The sequence below is a fragment of the Manacus candei genome, unplaced genomic scaffold (genome assembly GCF_025592945.1).
Source record: "Manacus candei isolate 608988 ecotype Guabito, Panama unplaced genomic scaffold, ASM2559294v1 h1tg000048l, whole genome shotgun sequence".
Classification (NCBI taxonomy): Eukaryota; Metazoa; Chordata; class Aves; order Passeriformes; family Pipridae; genus Manacus; species Manacus candei.
Genome location: NW_026138096.1, coordinates 15,401,596 through 15,422,501, shown reverse-complemented (window position 1 = coordinate 15,422,501; position 20,906 = coordinate 15,401,596). Strand labels below are relative to the sequence as shown.

At 52.5% G+C, this 20,906-nt stretch overlaps 1 protein-coding gene across 2 annotated transcripts in view; it reads right to left on the bottom strand.

Moving 5' to 3' along the window:
- Positions 1-2,994: 2,994 nt before the first annotated feature.
- The window catches only part of LOC127475953 (cytochrome P450 26B1), a 39,427-nt gene continuing 21,515 nt past the window's right edge, over positions 2,995-20,906 (bottom strand). Inside the window, exon 6 of one of the 2 annotated variants that reach the window (XM_051798223.1) lies at positions 2,995-3,326. In XM_051798223.1, coding sequence (XP_051654183.1) covers positions 3,086-3,326 — 241 coding nt within the window. In that variant the 3' untranslated portion in view covers positions 2,995-3,085. Of the gene's footprint in view, positions 3,327-16,183; positions 20,037-20,906 lie in introns of those variants that run through there. The other variant, XM_051798222.1, reaches the window with a different exon arrangement.

Genomic DNA, 20,906 nt, shown 5'->3' with positions numbered 1-20,906 from the left:
TCAACAGGAGCCTTCCCGCTGCCAACAGCAGGTCCGCTCATCCCACCTCCCATCCAGAGCTCGCTGGAATTCTCCTCGCCAGCACTTCCCAGGAAGGCTCCTGGCAGCCCCACGTGGCTCCTGGAGGGTTGATTCCCGTTTTTTAAGAGGCCCAGAACCGCGGGATGCCAATAATTGCTCCGTGAATGACCCCAGTGTTCGGGCTGCGCCGCCATGGCCGGGAGGCCCTTCCACACGTTCCCGGAGCCTCGCACTTCCTGACATCTGGTTCCAATTGACGCTCCCCTCGGCTGCTGCCAGAGCTCCTGTGACCTCTTACCTGTGCTAAGGTACCAGGGAAGCCAATATTTAAACAGGATCCACGCAGGGGCTGCTCCCTCCTCTGCCTCTCGTGCCAAGCCCGTCCTTCATCCCAGATCCACCGCTCCAGATCCGGCGTTTCAGCTGTTGGGAAACCCATTCCTTTGTGCTGTCCCTTCCTTTCTTTGTCCTCCCTTAGAGGTGGATGTTTAAGTAATTTTGGGTGCTTATTTGCTTCTTGATCTCCCTCAGCTTCCCAGGATCTCCACGAGTTGGAGCAGGGCTCTAATCCCCCTCACGGAGAGACACCAGCCTGGACATCCCAAACTTCAAAACAAGACAATTTAAAGCACATCCTTTAGGTGAAAACAGGCACAGAGAAGTTTGGGGGTGCAGATTTGCTCAGTCACCAGCTTGGAGGATCATGTAAACCACAGGTATCCCAGAATGTATTCCAACCTGTTCCCAGACCGAGGGCAGCACACCCAGGCACACAACCCCATCCCATAGACTTTTCCATAAAGATGTCTTTTCTCCTGGTTTTTACCGCCTTGACCCAACATACAGCAGAGTCCAGCAGCTTCCCTCATCCCATTAACTCCAGTTTTTAAGCTTTCCTCATCCCACTAACTCCACTTTTTTTAAGCCATGGTCTAAAATCCATCTATTCTCTGCTGTTTGGTCTGGGAATGAATTGCAAAGCAAGTCCTCATCCTGCTTCTCCTCCTGCTGACCCATCTGCTCTTCCACAAAACTGTGACAGGCTGCAGCTCCCCCACCTCCCACATTCCCAGTGCAAACCACTCCAGAGCAAACCCAGGTCCCACTGAGCAGAGCCACAAAAAAAAAAAAAAATCACCATAAATATGAAAATCTGGTGCATCCAACCCAAGCAACCAAAGCAGAACTTCAGGACCTGGAAGGTGGAGCCCCCCCCAAACATAAAAGGTGGATCTTCTCCTCCTGCTGGAGCTCCAAACAACTCCCAGCTCCCAGGAACTGGGATCATGTTCTCCTTGGCCAGGGCTGTGGGATCTGGTGCTCACACTCGGGTCCCATCAATCAGGGCTCCCGAGCTCCACTTGCAACCACAAATTATCCCACTATCCTGTTACTCAGCTGCTGGGGAGAGCTCTGGAACAGTTATGGAGTGTCAGGCTGAGTATGGAGCTCTGGGAAGTGGGACTGGAGCCGGGATTGCTCCTGGAAAGCTCAGCTGTGATCCTGCCTTGCACTTTTCCTTTAAGTTGGATTTTCTGTGAAGTGCCTTTCCCACCTCATTCTCACCTCTGCCACTGGCTGGCGGGATAACCTTGGCAAAGTCAGGGATAACCTTGGCAAAGTCACAGAGCCTCGCTCAGTTTTTCCATCTGGACACTCGGGATAATTGCAAAGCCCCTTTTCCTAACAAGGTGTTTCCAAATTCCCAGGTAAAAGGCACTGTGGAACTGCAAAACTGAGTGATTTCTGTATGTTTGGAGATTAATTAGATGCCAAATATAAACCCTGCCCAGAAACTGAAAAATGAAGTGTTGTAGGACCGGGCTGGTTTCAAGTTCTTCCCCCTTATTTTTATGTTTTGGTTTCCTCGGCGCACACGGAGCCCGAACTGCCCATGGAATTTTGTTTGGGCTCCTCTGGATCCCATCAGATCACAGCTCCTGGAACTGGGGCTAATAAATACCCTGGTGCTGCAGGTCCAGGTTCCTGAGGCTCTGCTGCTCCAGGTCAGAGCCAGGCTTCCCACATCCTCATCCCAGCCTGGCCTGGGATTGGATTGAAGGGTGGACAGTCTGGATCAGCCCAATATCCAGGTCTGGCTCCTGAAGGAAGGGGGAGGGTGATGTGGGAGCAGGAGGCAGCGACCTGGATTTACCCAGCAGAGAAAGAGGGAAAAGAGGAGGAAGGAGAAAGCTTCAGCTCCAGCCTGTGCATGGAAAAGCTTCCCAAGGCAAGCTTGGAACTGCCTGCAGGGATAATTATAGTGACAACCGCGTTTCTCCAAGAGCTCTCCCCCTTGGAAAGCATCCCTGCAGCTGGGGGAGCGCCTGCATCCCTCCACCCTCACCCACCCGGCACGAATTCCCCTCGGGAAGCATCTGCCAAGCACCGGGAGAGGCTCCTGGGCTGACTCACGTCTCTCCATCCCCCGCACTCCCGCGGCAGCCGCAGCCCAAGCCATCGGAAAACTGCCCGGGAAGGCCGTGGGTGCCCTTTGGCACAGCTGGCTCGGGCTGCTGCCCCAGTGCCCGCCTGCCCTCGGGCTCTGGCTGAACGGAGCAGGGTTATTGTGGGGTCCCGGGACGGGGGGAGAGCGGGGAGCCAGGCCAGGGATGTTCCCCGGGGGATGTGGGGTGGGCTGAGCCGGGGGATGGGGTGGTGGGGCAGTGAGGGAGCACTGCCAGGGGCTGGGACAGAGCCAGAGTGCAGGGACAGGGGCCAACAGCCACGACAGAGTCTGGCTCCAACAACCCACAGAGTCACAGGATATCCCGAGCTGGAAGGGACCCCCAAGGACCATCCAGCCCAACCCTCAGCCCTGCACAGGCCCAGCCCCAACAATCCCACCCTGTGCCCCAGAGGATCAGCCAAACGGGTCCTGCACAGCTCAAAGAGCACATGTAAGAGGAGGACAATCTCAATCCTGCCTTGTCCTGGCCAGGAATGTCTCCACCATCCTGGCTAAGCTGATTTTCCAACCTGTTTTGCTGGTCAGTACCTCACTCCCCTTCTACAGATAAAAGGACCATGAACACACGAGTGGAGGCGTCTCCTTCCACCCAGCTCAGCCCAGCCAGGATTTCACAGATCCCAGAACATCCTGAGCTGGAAGGGACCCCCAAGGACCATCCAGTCCAACCCTCAGCCCTGCACAGGCCCAGCCCCAAGAGTCCCCCCCTGTGCCCCAGAGGATCAGCCAAACCCTCCTGGAGCTCTGGCAGCCTTGGGGCTGTGCCCACTGCCCTGGGGAGCCTGGGCAGTGCCCAACCAGCCTCTGGGGGAAGAACCTTTGCCTGAGATCCAACCTGAGCCTGCCCTGGCACAGCTCCAGCCCTTCCCTGGGTGCTGTCCCTGGTCCCCCCAGCGCAGAGCTCAGTCCCTGCCCCTCCTCTGCCCCTCTTGAGGATGTTGATGACCCCAATGAGGTCTCCCCTCAGTCTCCTCTGCTCCAGCTGAACACACCAAGTGCCCTCAGTGTCCTCACACGGCTTCATATCAAGGCCCTTCCCCATATTTGTTGGCCTCCTTTGGACACTCTCTAAAATATCTTCCTTATATTTTGTGGTGCCCAAAACTGCCCCAATATTCAAGGTCAGGCCACCCCAGCCAACAGCTCCTCTGAGTTTTGTGTCCTCTGCAAACCTGCTCAGGATCAGCACAAAAAACCCTCCACACCAAACCACGCACAAAACACCCTCCCCAAGCCAGGACTTGGGCAAAGGCCAACTCCCAGCCTCAGAGTTGCTCAGGATTCCCCTCCAGCCCTGCCTCCAAGTGCTTTATGAAGATGTTGAAGAGCACAAGGGCCCAAGATGGAGCCCTGTGGGACCCCACTGGTGACAGCAAGGGCTGTGTCGGAGCCCCATGTCCAGCACCAGAGTCCAGTGTCCAAGGGCAGAGTCTGGCTCCAACAACTCTTGGATGGGTTCAATCAGGATCAGGATACACAGCCCCCCCAAAAGAGCATCCCAAAAATACAAATTCCCCCCACACACACTCAGATCAGTGCCTTGGGAAGGTCTGTCCCCAAAACATTGAGTGTGGGATGGGGGGAAATCTTGATCCAGGGTCAGGCTCCTCTCCCTGCAAATCCCCACCTGCCCCGTCACCCAACCCCAGGACACACAGCCCTGACACAGGAGACACTGAACACAAAGAAATTCCCTTTTAGTGGGTGTCCCAGGGACCTTCCACTAGCCCAGGTTACTCCAAGCCCTGTCCAACCTGGCTTTGGGCACTTCCAGGGATCCAGGGGCAGCCACAGCTTCTCTGCCCAACCTGTGCCAGGGCCTCACCACCCTCCTAGCCAGGAATTTCTTCCCAGTATCCCAACTAAACCTACTCTGTTTAAAGCCACTCTCCTTTGTCCTGTCCCTCCATCCCTTGCCCAAAGTCCCTCTCCAGCTCTCCTGGAGCCCCTTCAGGCACGGAAAGGCTGCAACAAGATCTCCCTGGAGCCTTCTCTCCTCCAGGCTGAACAACCCCAGCCTTTCCCCACAGGAGAAGTGTCCCAGCCCTCTAATCATTCCCAACCACTTGCATTTCCCCCTCTGTAAAACTCTGCCGGGAAGTTTGTCCACGTTTGCACAAATCTCCGTGGTCGAGGTCACTCGTGGAGCCTCAGGAGGACAAAACCTGGACCAAGCAGTGCCCTAAAACCCCTGACCTGCAGCTGCTCTTGGTTCAACAAGCAGCAAATGGGTTATTAAAGAGCTGGCTCAGGGAGGGAACACCAGCCCTTTGATCCGCTCCTGTGACCGTGTCATTCCAGGCAGGAACACCATTCCCACACCAAAAGGAGTCAAATGAAAGCCACACAACCACAGTCCAGCTTGGGCTTCCCCAGCCTTTGCAGCCTGGACTCTGTGGCCACGCTAAGACCTTGTTTTAACGTGCCTTGCAGAGGTTTGTTTGCCTTCAGCACAAAACAAACAACCGGGAGGATGTCGGGGCACCAAAATATTCTCCGGATTCGTGGGCAGGACTCGGGGGCTTCGCCTGACTCGTGGGTTGGTGCTGAGCTCTGAGAGGAAGGGGACAATCAGGAGACCCTCTAAGGATGCCAGATGGATTCATGACCATGGGATGCTCCAAGAGCTGCAAGAGATGACAAAGCAGAGGGTTTGGGGGGCCTGAAATCTCCCTGGGCACCGGAGAGAGGGGTCAAAGGTGTTTGGGGAAAAATAATAACAGTGGGGAAAACCCTCCTGGGAAAAGCAGAACCATGGAAATGAGGGGTTTAGGCACTTTTGTTCGTGCCATCTTTGCATCTTCACACTCCAAAGAAGCCTTTGAGGTTTCAGCTGAGCCCTCTGAGGTCATCCAGTCCAACCTTCCCCCAGCCCTGCCAAGGCCACCACTAACCCATGTCCCCAAGTGCCACATCCACGTGGTTTTTGGACACTTCCAGGGATGGTGATGGAACTGTTTCATCAGTGCAGGTGTTTATCCCACCACCCACACTAACTCCTATCCCACAGCTGGAGATCCAGCCAGAGCTGGTGTGGCTTCTCTTTTCCACGCACAAAAACTCCCTGGAATATTTTCCCAGCTCAAGTGCAGCACCCAGACAGAAAATAAACCACAAATGCAAAGCGAGGGCATTCCTTGGGGTCACTCTGGAGGGACAACTGGCACTTCCAAGCTCAGCTGGGATTTTGGGCTCGTGGAAACACCTCTGCACATTCCCTGTGTTTGGGTGACCACATCCAATTCCCAGTTTTCCCTCTCTTTTAAAAGACAGAGAAAGCAGCTCTCTGTGTGAACCTGCCTGGGGTTCTCAGCCCCATTGCAGAGCTTCTGTGTCCTGCTGCCTGCTCCTGTTCTCCCTTGGAGCTGAATGAGAGCACATTCCCAAAGATTGGGACCTTCCCTGGCTCCATGAGCTCCATGAAATCCAGACTGTGGTGCACCTGTTTCGTGTCACCCTCAGGCACAAGCAAACTAAGATTTATCCACTAAACCATTTTTCCAAGCAGAATAATTAATTTTATCTGTCCTGTAGTAATCCTTCCCAGCACAGGAGCTGGGATCCTCAGCATGGATGAGCCTGCAGAGCTTTCCAATGGGAAAAATAGGAATTCACAGCCTGCTGGAAAGCCATTTCTGCTGGGTTTGTGCAAGTCCTGGTGACTAAACCGGGATGTGAAGGAGACAAATTGACCACAAAGCCAGAGAACAACATCTGGTACATCCACACCCCCCCTCCTACTGGGAACATCCACAGCACAGCTGGTTGGCCTCTGCCAACGGAGAAATTCTGGAAAACCTCCTGGATCCAGGTGCCTCAGGGGACACAACGTGGGGGTGAACATCTCCAAGGTCATTAATCACAATTTTCTGTCTCAACGGCACCACCTTCTCACCCACCCTCTCCTGGATTTCCACCAGCCCACGGGAATCAATCCCAGTCTGTCTCCACTTTTCCACACTTCTGATAACTCATGGATAAATAAACCAGGTTTGGCAAATCCACCTTTTCACAGAACACTGAAAAGCCTGGAAGGAGCAGGAATTGCAGCGAGGACAAGGCAGCAAAGGGAGCCAGCTGGAAGTTGTGGTAATGTGAGCTCCCACACCTCTCCCCACAAAGCAGAGGTGTTGGAGTCATGGAATCTGGATTGGAAGGGACCTGAAAGACCATTTAATCCCAACTCCTTGCCATGAGCAGGGACGCCTTCCACTAGACCAGGCTGCTCCAAACCAAATCCAACCTGGCCTTGGACACTTCCAGGGATGGGGCAGCCACAACATCTCCCAAAAACAGCCACTCCGAAGATTTAAGATCCAAAGGGGTCAAATGACCTGGTGATGGGTCCCATCACAAAGCTGTGAAGGGGAAAAATGGAATGTGATCTCCAAACACAGATGTTCGAGGGACATCAGCTTTCCCTCGGTGATTTCTCCACCACCAAGAGATGGGTAAGGGAAATCCGGGCAGAGTTTGTGTCTGATAATTTTTAAAAAGATGTGTTAATGAATGACTGTGAGGAAAACACAGAGAGGGGTTATTCCTGAGAGAGGAATTATTCCTGAGGCAGGAAGAAGCTTCACGAGGTCCATAATTTCCACTCAGCTTATCACAAAGTGAAACCCAGAGCTGGTTTGATGACATCCCACGAGCTTCCCCCCAAGGAGGGAAATGTGGCTCCTGCAGGACTCTTTAGGCTGGTGGTGAAAGGCAGAACAGGAATTAATAGCTGAGAGTCAGACAAATTACACGTGGAATAAACAGTGAGGGTGATTAGGCAGCCAAGGGAAGTGCTGGATTCTCCTCCGCCTGATTTCTTCAAGATGGGAAGTTTTCCTGGTGAAGAATTCCTATGGCAGGGCCTGACACACACAGGTAAAAGGAGGAAAATTAAGCCCTGTGTTCCAGAGATGGGACAGGATGATTTAATATCCCTTCTGGGCCATAAATGTGATGGATCTGGGAGCCTGGGGGAGACGGCAGAGATGCATTTCCCCAGCCTGCCCCTGCACGTGCAACGTTTGCTCCATTTAATAAGGCTTCCTATTAAAAACATCTCCCTAATTTGCCCTGGCAGCAGCTCTTTCAAGAGCAGAGATTGTACAAAGAGGGCAAAACTCTTCTTCATAACCAAATCACCCCCAAAACAATCGATGTGATGTCTCAGAGGAGACTCGCTCGGAGAACCCGCTCGAGATTCCAAATTCCCTCTTCCTCTTGCATTGTTATGGAGACAATTTAAGGTCAAAGGGGTTTGCAGGAGCCAGGAGACAGTGGCAGGTCCTTGCAGCTCAAAACTGGGCAAGAACAAGGCAGATTTACTGAAGGTGGCTGAGGTTTAGGTGAGCACAGACCAGAGGCACCAAATCATCTCTGCTCATCACAGGAACTCTTTGACAAAATTTCCTATTCCACCACCCGTCAGAGCACCAGATTATTTTCTTTTACTGTCTTGTCACTCAATAAAAAAGGAATTTTAGGGTCTTTTAATTCAGCCTAAGTGAAATTCTCATAATTTTTGCTTCAGAAAAAAATCCTCTGAAAAAAAAACAACTTAACGTTGGGTCTTACCAAGGCTTGGCCTCTGGCTTGCCTGTGGCACAGGGATGGTGAGGTTTAGGTTGGATATTAGGGAAAAATTCTTCATGGAAAGGGTTGTAAAGTGTTGGAACAGGCTGCCCAGGGTGGTGGTGGGGTCACCATTCCTGGGAGGATTTAAAATCCATGTGGATGTGGCACTTGGGGACATGGTCGGGGTGGCCTTGGTGATGATCAATGATCTTGAGGGTCTTTTCCAACCTAAATGATTCCATGATTCCCTTCAAGAAGCGAGACCAGGTGAGAATGTCTCTTAAAGCATCCCATTAAAATGAAAGGGAAATCAATATTAGCTCCCAGTAATCTTGGAATTGTACCTGGAGAGCAGGATGCTTTGCTTTCTCCTGTGCTTCCTGTCTTCAAAAGAGTTGAGGGATGGTCCAGAAATCAGCTCTGGGTTCTCCTGCATCCACTTCAAATATGTTGGTCTGATGGAGTTTTATATTTTCCACTGGAAAATTAAAATAAAAATTGACAGCAGGTCAATCTAAATAAAACATTGTTTATCCAGAATTCAGGGAGCAGGTCTGGAAGGACTTCAAGCCCAGTTTCCCAGTCCCTTCCTAATTTTATCTTAAAAGTAGAAACAGCCTCAAATCATTTCTGGATTTCGAGTTCATTCGTGAATTTGGGGTCAAATCACCTGACTCTCACTGTTTTGGTTTGGAGGGTCAAATATTCCCAGAGGGGATGTCCCCCCACTTCACACGAGGGATGAGAGGGAGGGCTGGACACCAAACTGCTGCCAGGGAATCCCCACTCACAGCCCCTTCCAAGACCTTCTCCATCCCTCACCCCTGCAGGAGCAGGAGCTGCTTGGCTTTCCCACGGGGCAAAGAGGGAAACTGAGGCCCTGAGCAGTTCAGCAGGATCCAGGGAAATCCTGGCAGGTGGGATGCAAGTCCCATCCATGCCCCGAGTGAGGGAAGATGCATCTTTGCACATAATCATAGAATCACAGAACCAGCTGGGTTGGAAGGGACCTCCAAGATCATCAAGTCCAACCCTTGATCCAACCCCGCTGTGGTTCCCAGCCCATGGCACTGATGCCACATCCAGTCTGTCCTTAAACACCTCCAGGGATGGAGAATCCACCCCTTCCCTGGGTAGCCCATTCCAATGGCTGAGCACCCTCTCTGCAAAGAAATTCTTTCTAATCTCCAACCTAACCCTCCCCTGGCACAGCTCAAGACCCAGCCCTCTTGTCTTGCTGATGGTTGCCTGGGAAAAGAGACCAACCCCCAGCTGGCTCCCCCCTCCTGTCAGGGAGTTGCAGAGAGTGAGGAGGTCTCCCCTGAGCCTCCTCTTCTCCAGGCTGAGCCCCCCCAGCTCCCTCAGCCTCTCCTCACAGCACTTGTGCTCCAGTCCCTTCCCCAGCCTCGTTGCTCTCCTCTGGACCTGCTCCAGCCCCTCCATGTCCTTCCTGAGCTGAGGGCCCAGAACTGGACACAGCACTCCAGGGGTGGCCTCACCAGTGCTGAGTCCAGGGGCAGAATCACTTCCCTGGCCCTGTTGGCCACCCTGTTCCTGAGCCAGGCCAGGATCCATTGGCCCTCTTGTCCCCCTGGGCACACTCTGGCTCCTGTTCAGCTCCCTGTCCATCCAATGCACGTTTGGGGTGGGGTGAACCAGAACTATCCATGGGCATGGATAACATCCTGTGGAGTTCATCCACACGGACTTAGAGGTGGTTTGGAACACAGTAGGAGACAGGAAGGGGAAGCAGTTCACAATTCAGCTCCATGTTGAAGGAATCACTGAATCCCTCCCAGTGGAAGGGACCTGCATCCCACCATGTCCCCAAGAAGACAGAAAGGACAATGGACCAACGACCTGCCACGAAAATGATGAGTTTTGGGGGTGGGTGGGAGAAAGACTCACTGATTAATTCCTCTTGGAGGGGTCTCAAGTGCTTCAGCAGCAGCAGGTAATGACACTCTTATTGAAAGTCATCCGGGTGTCTCAGACAACTCCAACATTCCAAGGCCTGTAAACCTTAATGAATTGATCCCAAGGGAATTTCCTATAAATTAACCTTTCCCAGCAGATAACTTTCCCAGCAGGGTGGCTCTGGGGTCTCCCCAGCTCCATTTTTTTTCCAGCTTTCCACGGACAAACATTGGTTAATTTTATAGGAGTAACCTGATCCATTAATTTAGTCATTATGGATTTGTCCACGAGGCCCCTTCCCTGCCCCATCCAGAGTATCCACCCAATGATTAACATCCAGCAGAGGAAATGTTCTGCTTTATTAATAGATGCAATAATGCCTTAATGAGGCTCCTGCAAAAGCAATTCTGCTGCTCCTGGGTTTCTGTTTTTAAATCAGCTTCTGCAGGAGGAGCTGATGGCTCAGACCAGCCAAAGGCTGAGCTCTGGGCTGGGAAATGCTTCCAGAGTGTCCGGCCCCATGACGTGATGGGAGCCCAGGACACCCACGACATCCTCCACTGGGTTTGGGATGAGGTCTTGTGGCTTTGTGGTGCCGGCCCAGCCCTTGGAGCGAGCCAAGCTCCACCAGCAGCTCTGCTGGCCCTGCTTCCTCCCTCCCTCACCTTCCCAACCCATGGCCCTCCTGCCCTAAGTGCTTTATGAGCCACGACACCAAGAGAAGAAGGTCCACCTTCAGATCAGGACAAGAAAATCTGGTGGAGACCATGTCCATCAGTGACTACAAATCATCCTGGTGCTCCACTAGGCCAGGAGTTCCCTGAGGAACTCACAGACCCGGCCTAAGGTTTCAAGAGAAAACAGTTTCCATATCCCCCGACCCCATTTCCATCAACCTGTCACAGAATAGTTTGGGTTGGAAGGGACCATTAAAGGTCATCTGGTCCAGCCCCCAAATATAGAGAGTCACAGGGTCATTTGGGGTGGAAAAGACCTTCAAGATCATCCAGTCCCCCCTGTGCCCAATGCCCCCCTTGTCACCCAGCCCAGAGCACTGAGTGCCACGGCCAGGCCTTCCTGGGACACCTCCAGGGCTGGGCACTCCAAACCTCCCTGGGCAGCCCCTGACAAGGCCTGAACATCCTTTCCATGGAGAAATTCCTCCTGATGTCCAACCTGAACCTCCCCTGGTGCAACTTGAGGCTATTTCCTCTGATCCTGTCACTTGTTTTCTTGGGAAAAGAGCCCAACTCCCCCCCAGCTCCCCCCTCCTGTCAGGGAGTTGCAGAGCCAGAAGGTCCCCCCTGAGCCTCCTTTTCTCCAGGCTGAGCCCCCCCAGCTCCCTCAGCTGCTCCTGCTGCTCCAGCCCCTTCCCAGCTCCGTTCCCTTCCCTGCACACACTCCAGCCCCTCCGTGTCCTTCTGGCCATGAGGGTCCCAAAACTGGACACAGCCCTCGAGGTGAGACCTCACCAGTGCCCAGCACAGAGGGACAGTCACTTCCCTGGCCCTGTGGCCACACTGTGGCACAAGCCAGGTGTCACTGGCCTTCTTGCCCACCAGGGCTCATGTTCCTACACCCCAAAACCACCCCTTTCCCTCAATATCTTACTTATTCCAGACAGGAATATGCTCCAGTGGGATTCAACAGCTGCTCCTGCATTTCAGGAGCACCCAAGGAGCATGTGGGAGTTGTTTGGGGTCACTCAAAGCATCCACCACCACCCAAAGCACGTCCAAAAAAAAAAAACAACCACCTTTCCCTCCCGAGCCAAATGAATCCGTGGAGCCATAATTAGACAAATATTGTTAAAGGAAAAGGTATATGGGGATGTAGACTAAACACAGCTCCTATGCCAGATAAAACTGTGCTCCTGACGCTGAAAGAGGAACTGTTCATGCCATAACAAACGGTTGGACGCGATACTTCAGAACAAATATACATACATATATATATATATATATATATATATATATATATACTCCATCTATATTTATAACGGTGAAAAAAAAAGCCCATAAAAGGCTGATCCAGCTTCCAACAGGCGAAAGAAAGACAAGCATTGACTCTGCTGAGTGCTGGAGGAGAACATGGAACAGTAACAGGAACTGGGGGACACAGGTGAGGTCATTTGGATGCAGGTCTTAGACTGTGAAAAGGAAACTTTCTTAGCGTGAGTGAATCGATCGTTGGAGCTGCTGCCTGGAAAACCTCAGGAAGGGTTTGGTTTTGGAGTCCTCACTCCTTAGAATTAGGGTGGAATTCGAGGTTCTGGTGGAGGGAGGGGATTCTCCCTCTCTGTTCTGCACTGGGGTGGCCTCAGCTCAAGTCCTGGGGCAGTTTTGGGGGCTGCAGGGTAAGAAAGAGCTAAAGGAGGGACACGAGGGGGTGAAAGATCTTGATTGGAGCTGTGTGAGGGCACTGAGGGCACTTGGTGTGTTCAGCTGGAGAAGAGGAGACTGAGGGGAGACCTCACTGCAGTTCAACTGCCTGGGCAGGGGCAGAGGAGGGGCAGGGACTGAGCTCTGCGCTGGGGGAACCAGGGACAGCACCCAGGGAAGGGCTGGAGCTGTGCCAGGGCAGGCTCAGGTTGGATCTCAGGCAAAGGTTCTTCCCCCAGAGGCTGGTTGGGCACTGCCCAGGCTCCCCAGGGCAGTGGGCACAGCCCCAAGGCTGCCAGAGCTCCAGGAGGGTTTGGCTGATCCTCTGGGGCACAGGGTGGGACTCTTGGGGCTGGGCCTGTGCAGGGCTGAGGGTTGGGCTGGATGGGCCTTGGGGGTCCCTTCCTGTTCAGGATATTCCATGATTCAACATAACCTCACATTGACCTCACCTGACCTTATGGAGACTTTGGGAAGAGTTTGAGGAGGGCCTCCCCTGATCCAGCCCTTTCCCAAGGTCTCCGTGGTGGAGCCCTCGCCTGCAGCCCGACCTTCTGACCTTCCCTGTCCCAACTCTTGGGTTCCACAGCGGGGAGTCAGTGGCACCCCTGCCCATGGCACCCCTGTCCATGGCACCCCTGCCCATGGCAGGGGGTGGAGCTGGATGGTCCTCAAGGTCCCTTCCAACCCAAACCAGTCTCTGATTCCATCATGATGATCCTCTGACAAACTCAGCGACCTTCTCACAAAACCACCCAGAGGGAACAACCTTGAACCCCCTCACAGGGATGTGGGAGCCAAACCCACCCTTCAGCCCCCAGGTTTGTGTCCCTCCACTGTAGCTGAGACTTGAGCCGCTGCCTCAAAACTTCCCTGACCCTCCTTTACCACATTTTCTCCCTCAAAGCTTTGCCATTTCTGTTTTTATCATCTCCAAATCACACCTCAGCAGGTAAATTAATAACCAGGAAGAAGCTGTAAGTGAGGGTTTGGGCGTGATCACCTGTTGTAAAGGAAAATTTTCATTTCTAGCTGGGATAAATTGAAAATCTTTCATGTCCAAGCACAGAGGGAGACCTTCAAAAAGAAATATTTGCCAGAAAACCCATTTATCAGTCCCCCAATTTCCATCCTTTTTGCTGTCACAGTCGATCATTTTTAAATGCACAGATAAAACACCGAGGCCATCCAGGCACTGTAAGTTATTATCACAACATTTGGGAAGATATATGAGGATTTGAGGGTTTCAGTCAGGAATTTCAGCAGGGAATTGGATGCACAGAGAATACCAAGCTCAATATTTCACCACAGGGGTCTGAAATCGGGGTGTGAACCCTCCATGGAATGGTTTGGGTGGGGAGGGACATTAAAGACCATCCAGTGCCACCCCCTGCCATGGGCAGGGACACCTTCCACTAGTCCAGGTTGCTCCAGCCTGGCCTTGGAACCTCCAGGGATCCAGAGGCAGCCACAGCTTCTCTAGAAAACTCATTTCAGGGCCTCCCCACCCTCCCAGCCAACAATTCCTTCCCAATATCCCATCTATCCCTGCCCTCTGGCACTGGGAAGCCATTCCCTGTGTCCTGTCCCTCCATGCCTTGTCCTCAGTCCCTCTCCAGCTCTCCTGGAGCCCCTTTAGGCCCTGGGAGAAGCTCTAAGGCTCCTCAGAGCCTCCTCTCCTAGAATATTCCATTTTATTCTATCAACAGGGCAGCACCTGACAGGCACCCACAGTGTTTAAATTCCAGCTAAAAGCAGAGCTGGGGATCTACCAGGGCTCCTAAAATTATCTGGAGGAAAAAGATGCCAAGAAACCACCTGGAAATCCATCTCTCTCTCCCATGTCTCTCCTTTTTTTTTGTTTTTTAAATAATTCCTATGAATGTTGTTTAACGACACCTCAACATTTTGAACAGTTCCTTTTAACTCAACTCTGCCTCAACATTCCCCCTTGGAAGGGCCAGGGCTTTGAGCTTTGGAGATTAAAGATTTCAGGCAGACCAAGGGGCCACGAGGCCATTCCATTTTTTTTTTTTTCAGGCTATAAAATTCCATTCCACGTTCGGAGGGGAGGGGAATAAAAAGAAAAAAAAAATAAAAAAGGGGGAGAAAAAAAAAAAAGAGGGAAAAGAAAGCCCATTTATGCAAAAACACACACTCACACACCTTTTCTGTGCTCTCACACACACACACACAACCTTTAAAAAGAAACTTTCCAAGAGTTCCAAGCTGCAGTTAAAACAAAGTGAGTAACGTGAGACTCGGTGCCGGAGCAGAGTGGAAAGAACACGGAGTCCGAGTGACCTCCCACGAGGCCACCCAAAAAAAAAAAAAAAATAAAAAAATATATAAAGCTCCCTGCTTCTGTTGGAGCCCAGAGAGCCACATCATCCCCCTCCAGGGGTGGTGCAAGCCATAAATCACGGATAAATGGCAAATAAATGGAAGCGAAGGGAGGGGGAGCGAGGGAACGAGGAGAAATCCCGAAAGGAAATGACCTTCCCCGGCACAAAATAGGGGATTGCAAAGGGTTGGAAGGGGAAGGGGAAGGTGAGGAGGTGACACATCGGCCCCTTCAGCTCGAGGGGTGGCCGGGGAGGTGACAGGGCACAAGCACACGGTGAATTTTGGGCAAGGGACGCGGCGAAATCGTCGTTGGCAGGACACGTCCAGGAGAAGGGAAAGAGCGCGGCCACAAAGCTCCAGAGGGAGGGAAAGGAGCCTCAGATCCTCTGGCTGCTCCGAAGGGACACAGCCTCGGGTTGCACGGTCATATTTTCCAGCCAAGAGCAAAGTTCTATTAATTCCTCCAAGCCCTCACTTGCCTCGGGATGTCATCATAGGAAGGGTTTGCAAAGCAGCAACATCCTGTTCCCCAACACTCCCATCACAGCCAGGCCTCTATCCCTTTATTTATAGGGAAAAGGGGAAGGAGGCAGAAGCCAATTACTTCGGTAATTACCTAATTACTCCAAGCACTCCCAGCCCACCCCGTCTCCCCTCTGCAACAGCTGCAGCTGAAGCTCCCACCAGTAGCTTGTCCTGTCACAACTCACACAAAGCTCTTCCTCCCACCTCCCAGGGCCAAAATTCCCTGAAATTCCATTGGTTTAAGACGCTCAGAGCGATCCCTGCTCCCAGAAATCTCCAGGACAAGGGTTTGCCACGGGGCTGGTTGGCTGGAGGAGCCCAAATGGGAGATGATGGGAGGGCTGGGGACAACCTGCCTGCTCCCCCCAGACCCACTGCCCATCCCAGGCTCCTTCCCACCTGGGATGCCCTTGGGAAGTTTGTGCTGCCCTGTCCTGCCCACCATCCAGTGCAATCAGGAGTTGGGGGGATGTTCTTCATCCCCTGGTGTTCTCCTGTGCCAGAACCAGCAGCCAGGACCAGGACACACACCACTGGAATCTTTCCCTTTCCCTTCCCTCCTCTGGCTCTTGCTGGGAAGAGGGAAAAGGTCTGGGCACAAACTGGGTGTCCTGGAGCTCCCCAAAGCCCAGGGATGGAGCTCAGAGCTGGGACACCTCGGGCAGGTTGCTCAGGACAGGTGTCCAGGCAGGCTCTGAGCATCTCCAGGGATGCAGATCCTCATTCCTGGACTCTTGGGGCTGGGTCAGGAGTTGGACGTGACGATCCTTGTGGAATATCCTCCCAGCTCAGCACCTTCTGTGCCTCTGCGACCTCGGTTTGACCATCCCCCCCATCAAAAACGTTTGTTCTTAAAATTTTTAAGTGGGATTTCCTGGATTTTTGCTCATGGAGGTCGATGGATGCCAAAATCCCACTTTCCCAGTTCCCAGGATGGGTCTTGTCCCCCCGAGTCCCCAAACCAGGAGGCCACAAGCCCTTCCAGGGAAGATACAGACGGATGAGAAACAGAAAAAAAAAAAATCTTTGGAGTCCCAACTCTTTTTATTATGGGAGTCCATAAAATAGCCACGTGGATTATTTATTTTGTTTTTTTTTTTCTTCTTTTATTTTAAGATCACAAAATACACAACATTCATTTTAATATGCAACACATAATATTATATACATATTAAAAACCACATGACTGAAACACATGTTCACACGGCACCGATTTCATAATGAAAAACCCCACAAGTGCTTTTTTCTTTTTTTTTTTCTCCCCTTAATATTAAAAACAAATGCGATAAAACATATTAATAGTTTTGTTTTTTTTTTCCCCCGGACAACGTTTACAATAAAGAGAAAAAAAAAAATCATATTTTACTAAATAACAAATATTTAACAGCAAAAACTTTGTACTAAATATCTATTTTGAATTATAACAAAAATAGTACTTATAATAGTTTATAAAGACAGACCAAAAAAAAAAACCAAAAAACAAATTTGTGTATAAAATAATATTATAGCAAATTGGACTGTGCTAAGAAAAAAAAAAACAACAACCAAAAAACAAACAATTCTGAGATTCAAAGTGCTTTATTCTGCAAACCCACTGCAGCAACTTTTTTTTTTTTCTTTTTTTTCTCTTTTTTTTTTTTTTTTTTTAGTCAAGTTATATTAGTTAGGAATGGAAAAAAAACAAAGCCTGACTTAACTTCTGCCCGGATTAAATACTCACCCACACAAACATTATATATACACACATGATGTAAATATATATATAATGGATGTCTGCATCTTACATTACCTCTCTCCAATCAACCACTCACTCAAAAGCAATGTTTGGTTTTCACTTTGTAATGACCTTGGAAGTTAAAAGAAAAATTTCAGCCAAACCTTTTTCACTGGTTCAGAACAAGCAGGACCGAGCCCTTCTGGAAAAATCTACCCCAGAGGTTTTGTTCTCTGGAGCTTTAACCAGACCTTCTAAGCTTGTTGTTCCCTTTCTCCAGGTTTCCCCTTTTCCCAGCCTCCTCTATCCCAAGCGTGGGTCTCAGATGGAAAAGGGGGATCCTGGAGAGCACCCAGTGATGGGGTTTCCCCCTCTGGACCATCCACCTCCTTCCCTCGCCCCCAGGTCCTGCCAGAGCTCATCCTTGGTCCCCAAAGACCAAGGACACCTCCACTGCCATCGCCTCTCCCAAAATGTTTGTCCCTGGGAGATTCCCCCCCCTTCCCACTGGGCTTAGGTTTGTGTTTAATCCCTTTGGGATTTTGGCTGCCATCCTTTTATCACCGGGAAAGTTTTCTCTCCGTCGGGGACAAGGAAACGCCTGAAATCTCAGCTGGTGGCATCCCACTCCGAATTTCCAGCCTGGAAAAACCACCCGAGCCTCTGCCTGAGGGATTTGGTGCATGCAGAGGCTCCTGAGACCTTCCTTTTGGGTTGGCTGTGTTACCACCCCGAAGGCAAGGTCCGGATGGGAATGGCATCTCCTGGAAGATTGGGGGGTTTCTTTCAGGTTAAATCAAGCTGAGCACCCCGTGGTGAGTGTGGAAATGATCCACTGGGATGCTCCTGGGAAGGGGGGGAAATTTGGCAGCTTGGCTGACGGCAAATCCGACCTCAAGTGCTTCCCTTGGCTCCAAACCTGCCTCCCTCCTCCTGGCCCCCACCAAGGGCTGGCAAGGGCAGCCTCCCCAGCGCTCCCTTCACACTTCCCTTCGACCTTCCAAAGAGGCACAACCCGCAAAGCCACCTGGCAAACCCACACCTGCCCCTTCCCCTTCCTTAGCCCAACCCCTCGGACTTCTCTGGACACCTCTGGAGCTGAAAGCCAAGCTGCCCACCCAAGGGCCAGATCTCCTCCCATCACGGCCAGGAGAGGTCTCGGCCACGGTCCTTGTGTTGTCCTTTCCACCTCGGAGGGAAGGGATGGGATGGGATGGGATGGGATGGGATGGGATGGGACGGGATGGGACGGGAGTGGGGCTGGACAGAGCTGCCTCAAGTCAAAGAGGGATCTCCCAGCCCGGTGCTTGGCTCTGGTGTGAACCAAACACCCGCCGAGACACTCAGGGGGCTTTTCTTCCCCTCCAACACAACTCACTGACCTCAAACTCGACCCAGAAGCCTCTGGCATGCAAGAAATGGAACTCAAACAAACCCAAAGCTGAGATACCTCTCGGTGGCTGCTCTCTTGTGCCGGAGAAGCTTTGGGCAGGGCCCTCCTCCTGGGCTAGTGGTGGGATGGGGCGGACACGGAGCCCCTCTCCTCCCTGCTGAGCTCTGCCATCACCAACCACAACCCAGACACGAGACAAGCAGTGTGTGTTGGCTTATTTAGAGGGATCATCTTCCATGCCAATGCCTCCTGTGGAAGAGGATGCACCCAAAGGAGCAGCTTGGCTTTGCTCAGCACCCCGGAGCTCTCGGAGCCATGGTGGGGCCCTGCAGCCCCGAGGGTGGTGCCTGCACCTCCAGGGAGAGCAAAGACACCAAAGATGCTCCCAAAAGAGGTGGCTCTACCCGGCTGGGGAGGGGCTGTGCCGGGGGAACGGTGCACACAGGCCGTGTAGCAGCAGCAGGAAACTCAACGAGATTTAAAAAAATAAAAAATAAAAAAAAGGACATTCCCCCCCTTATCCAGAGCCCCCCAAAACGCATCTTGCAAAATGCAAATGTGCCCAAGGCCTCAGAGGGACGACTTGTCCAGCCCTGGACAAGACACCACAGGGTTTTTCGGTCTGAAATAACAGCTCCCCCCTCGGCCCCTTCCCAGCCTGCCCCGGCACCAGCGGGAGAGGGGATGGGAACGGGCACCTCTCGTCTCCCCCTCACCAAGGAAAGCCTCCAACGCCCCGGAACAAACAACACAACCAAACAAAGGGACAAAAAAAACCTCAAAAAAAAAAAAACAAAACCCAAAGAAACACTGTTATCACCAGCTAATTTAACACTGTTAAAAAGGAAGATCAGAGGTCAGCCGGGAGCCACCCTGGGACACCAGACCTCCGACCCTCGGCCGATTTCCAAAGCCTTCCCCGCAGTCGGGCCTTCGCCAGCGCTCCTCCTCGCAGCAGAAGTGTTTTATAGATATTTATATATATATATTTATAATATTTAGATACTGTGTACGGTCAGACATCCCGGCTCGACTCGGGTTTTTCCGCGGGTCTCCCTCCTTTCCGGACGAAACGAGGCGCGCCACAACATCCCCCAGAAAAAACACCTTCCCCGCGCCCCTTCCGCGGGAAGAGCAGGAGGCTTTCGGCAGCTTCACCCGGGGGGGGGAGAGGGGGGGGAAAAGTCCCGAGATCCGGAGGCTCTGCGTGGTGGAGAAGCTCCTCAGCCCTTTCTCTCCTCCCCTCCTGTCCACCCCTCGCCCCCACCCCGCCCCTCCGTCCCTGGCGCCGCCGCGGCGTGGGCGTTACACGGTGGCCCCCAGCATGGCGTCTGTCCCCGCCAGGATCTCGTTCTGGTTGGAATCCAGTCCGAAGAACTTGACCTTGAGTCCGTCAACCGGGTGGACCACGGGCACCAGGGTGATTTTGGGGAAAGTCCTGGTGGCGAGCTCGAAGCGGCTGGTGCTGGCCAGCTCGATGGCCAGGGCCTTGAGGAAAAGCTTGGCCAGGTGCTTCCCCAGACAGGTCCGTACTCCTCCTCCGAAGGGGAGGTAGTGGAACCTGCCGTCCTTGTCTTCGCTCCGGCCCTGCTCGAAGCGCTCGGGGTCGAACACGTCCACGTCCTTGAAGACCGGGGCGGTGTCGTGGGTGTCCCGGATGCTGTACATCACACTCCAGCCTTTGGGGATCTGGAAACCCTGTGGAGAGGCGGGAAAGGGGGGGGAGGGAAAAGCAGAGTGGGTCAAACTCTACCGTCGGCAGAGAGGGAGCAGAAGGACAAGATAAAGGCACTTTGTTTTCGTACAATCAGTCGTAGAGTCATGGGATAGTTTGGGTTGGAAGGGACCTTAAAGATCATCCAATTCCACCCCCTGCCATGGGCAGGGACACCTTCCACTAGCCCAGGTTGCTCCAACCTGGCCTTGGACACTTCCAGGGATCCAGGGGCAGCCCCAGCTTGGTCACATCTAACTGCATGATCACTCCTTGGGCTTGGACAACCACCATGGGAAGCTTCCCACAAAGCCTCAGAGGATGCTGAGGACCAGATAGAATGGAGAAAAAGCCCTGGGAATGGCTCCTGACAGCACATGATGGACAATTTACACCCTGACCCTGCTGCAGGGAACAACCTGCTGAGGGCTCACGTGCCCTGCAAAGGAGGAACCATGGAAGGGGATGGGGGCAAGGGGTGAAGCTGGTCAGGGCTGAAAGCTTCAGTTGTGCCAGGGGAGGTTCAGGTTGGACATGGGGAACCTGTTCCAGGGTCTCACCACCCTCACAGTTTTCCCTGCTTATTCCCATTCCTTTGGGTTTGTTACTGCAACGTGGCTCAGATTTAAAGGAAAACCAGAGAGCGCAGCACAAAGGGCTTGGAGACGCGATGGGAATCCTGGATTTACTCCTCCCTCTATCCCAGGGACCCACGGGATGATCTACTGCTATTTATTGCTTTGTGGTCACTGGCAGGAGTCTCCTACCAGGAACCCCCGAGCGGAGGGAAGCAGCTTCTCCCACATCCACCCCGTGCCCCACGCGCCAACCAGCCCTCCCAGAGCACCCCAGAG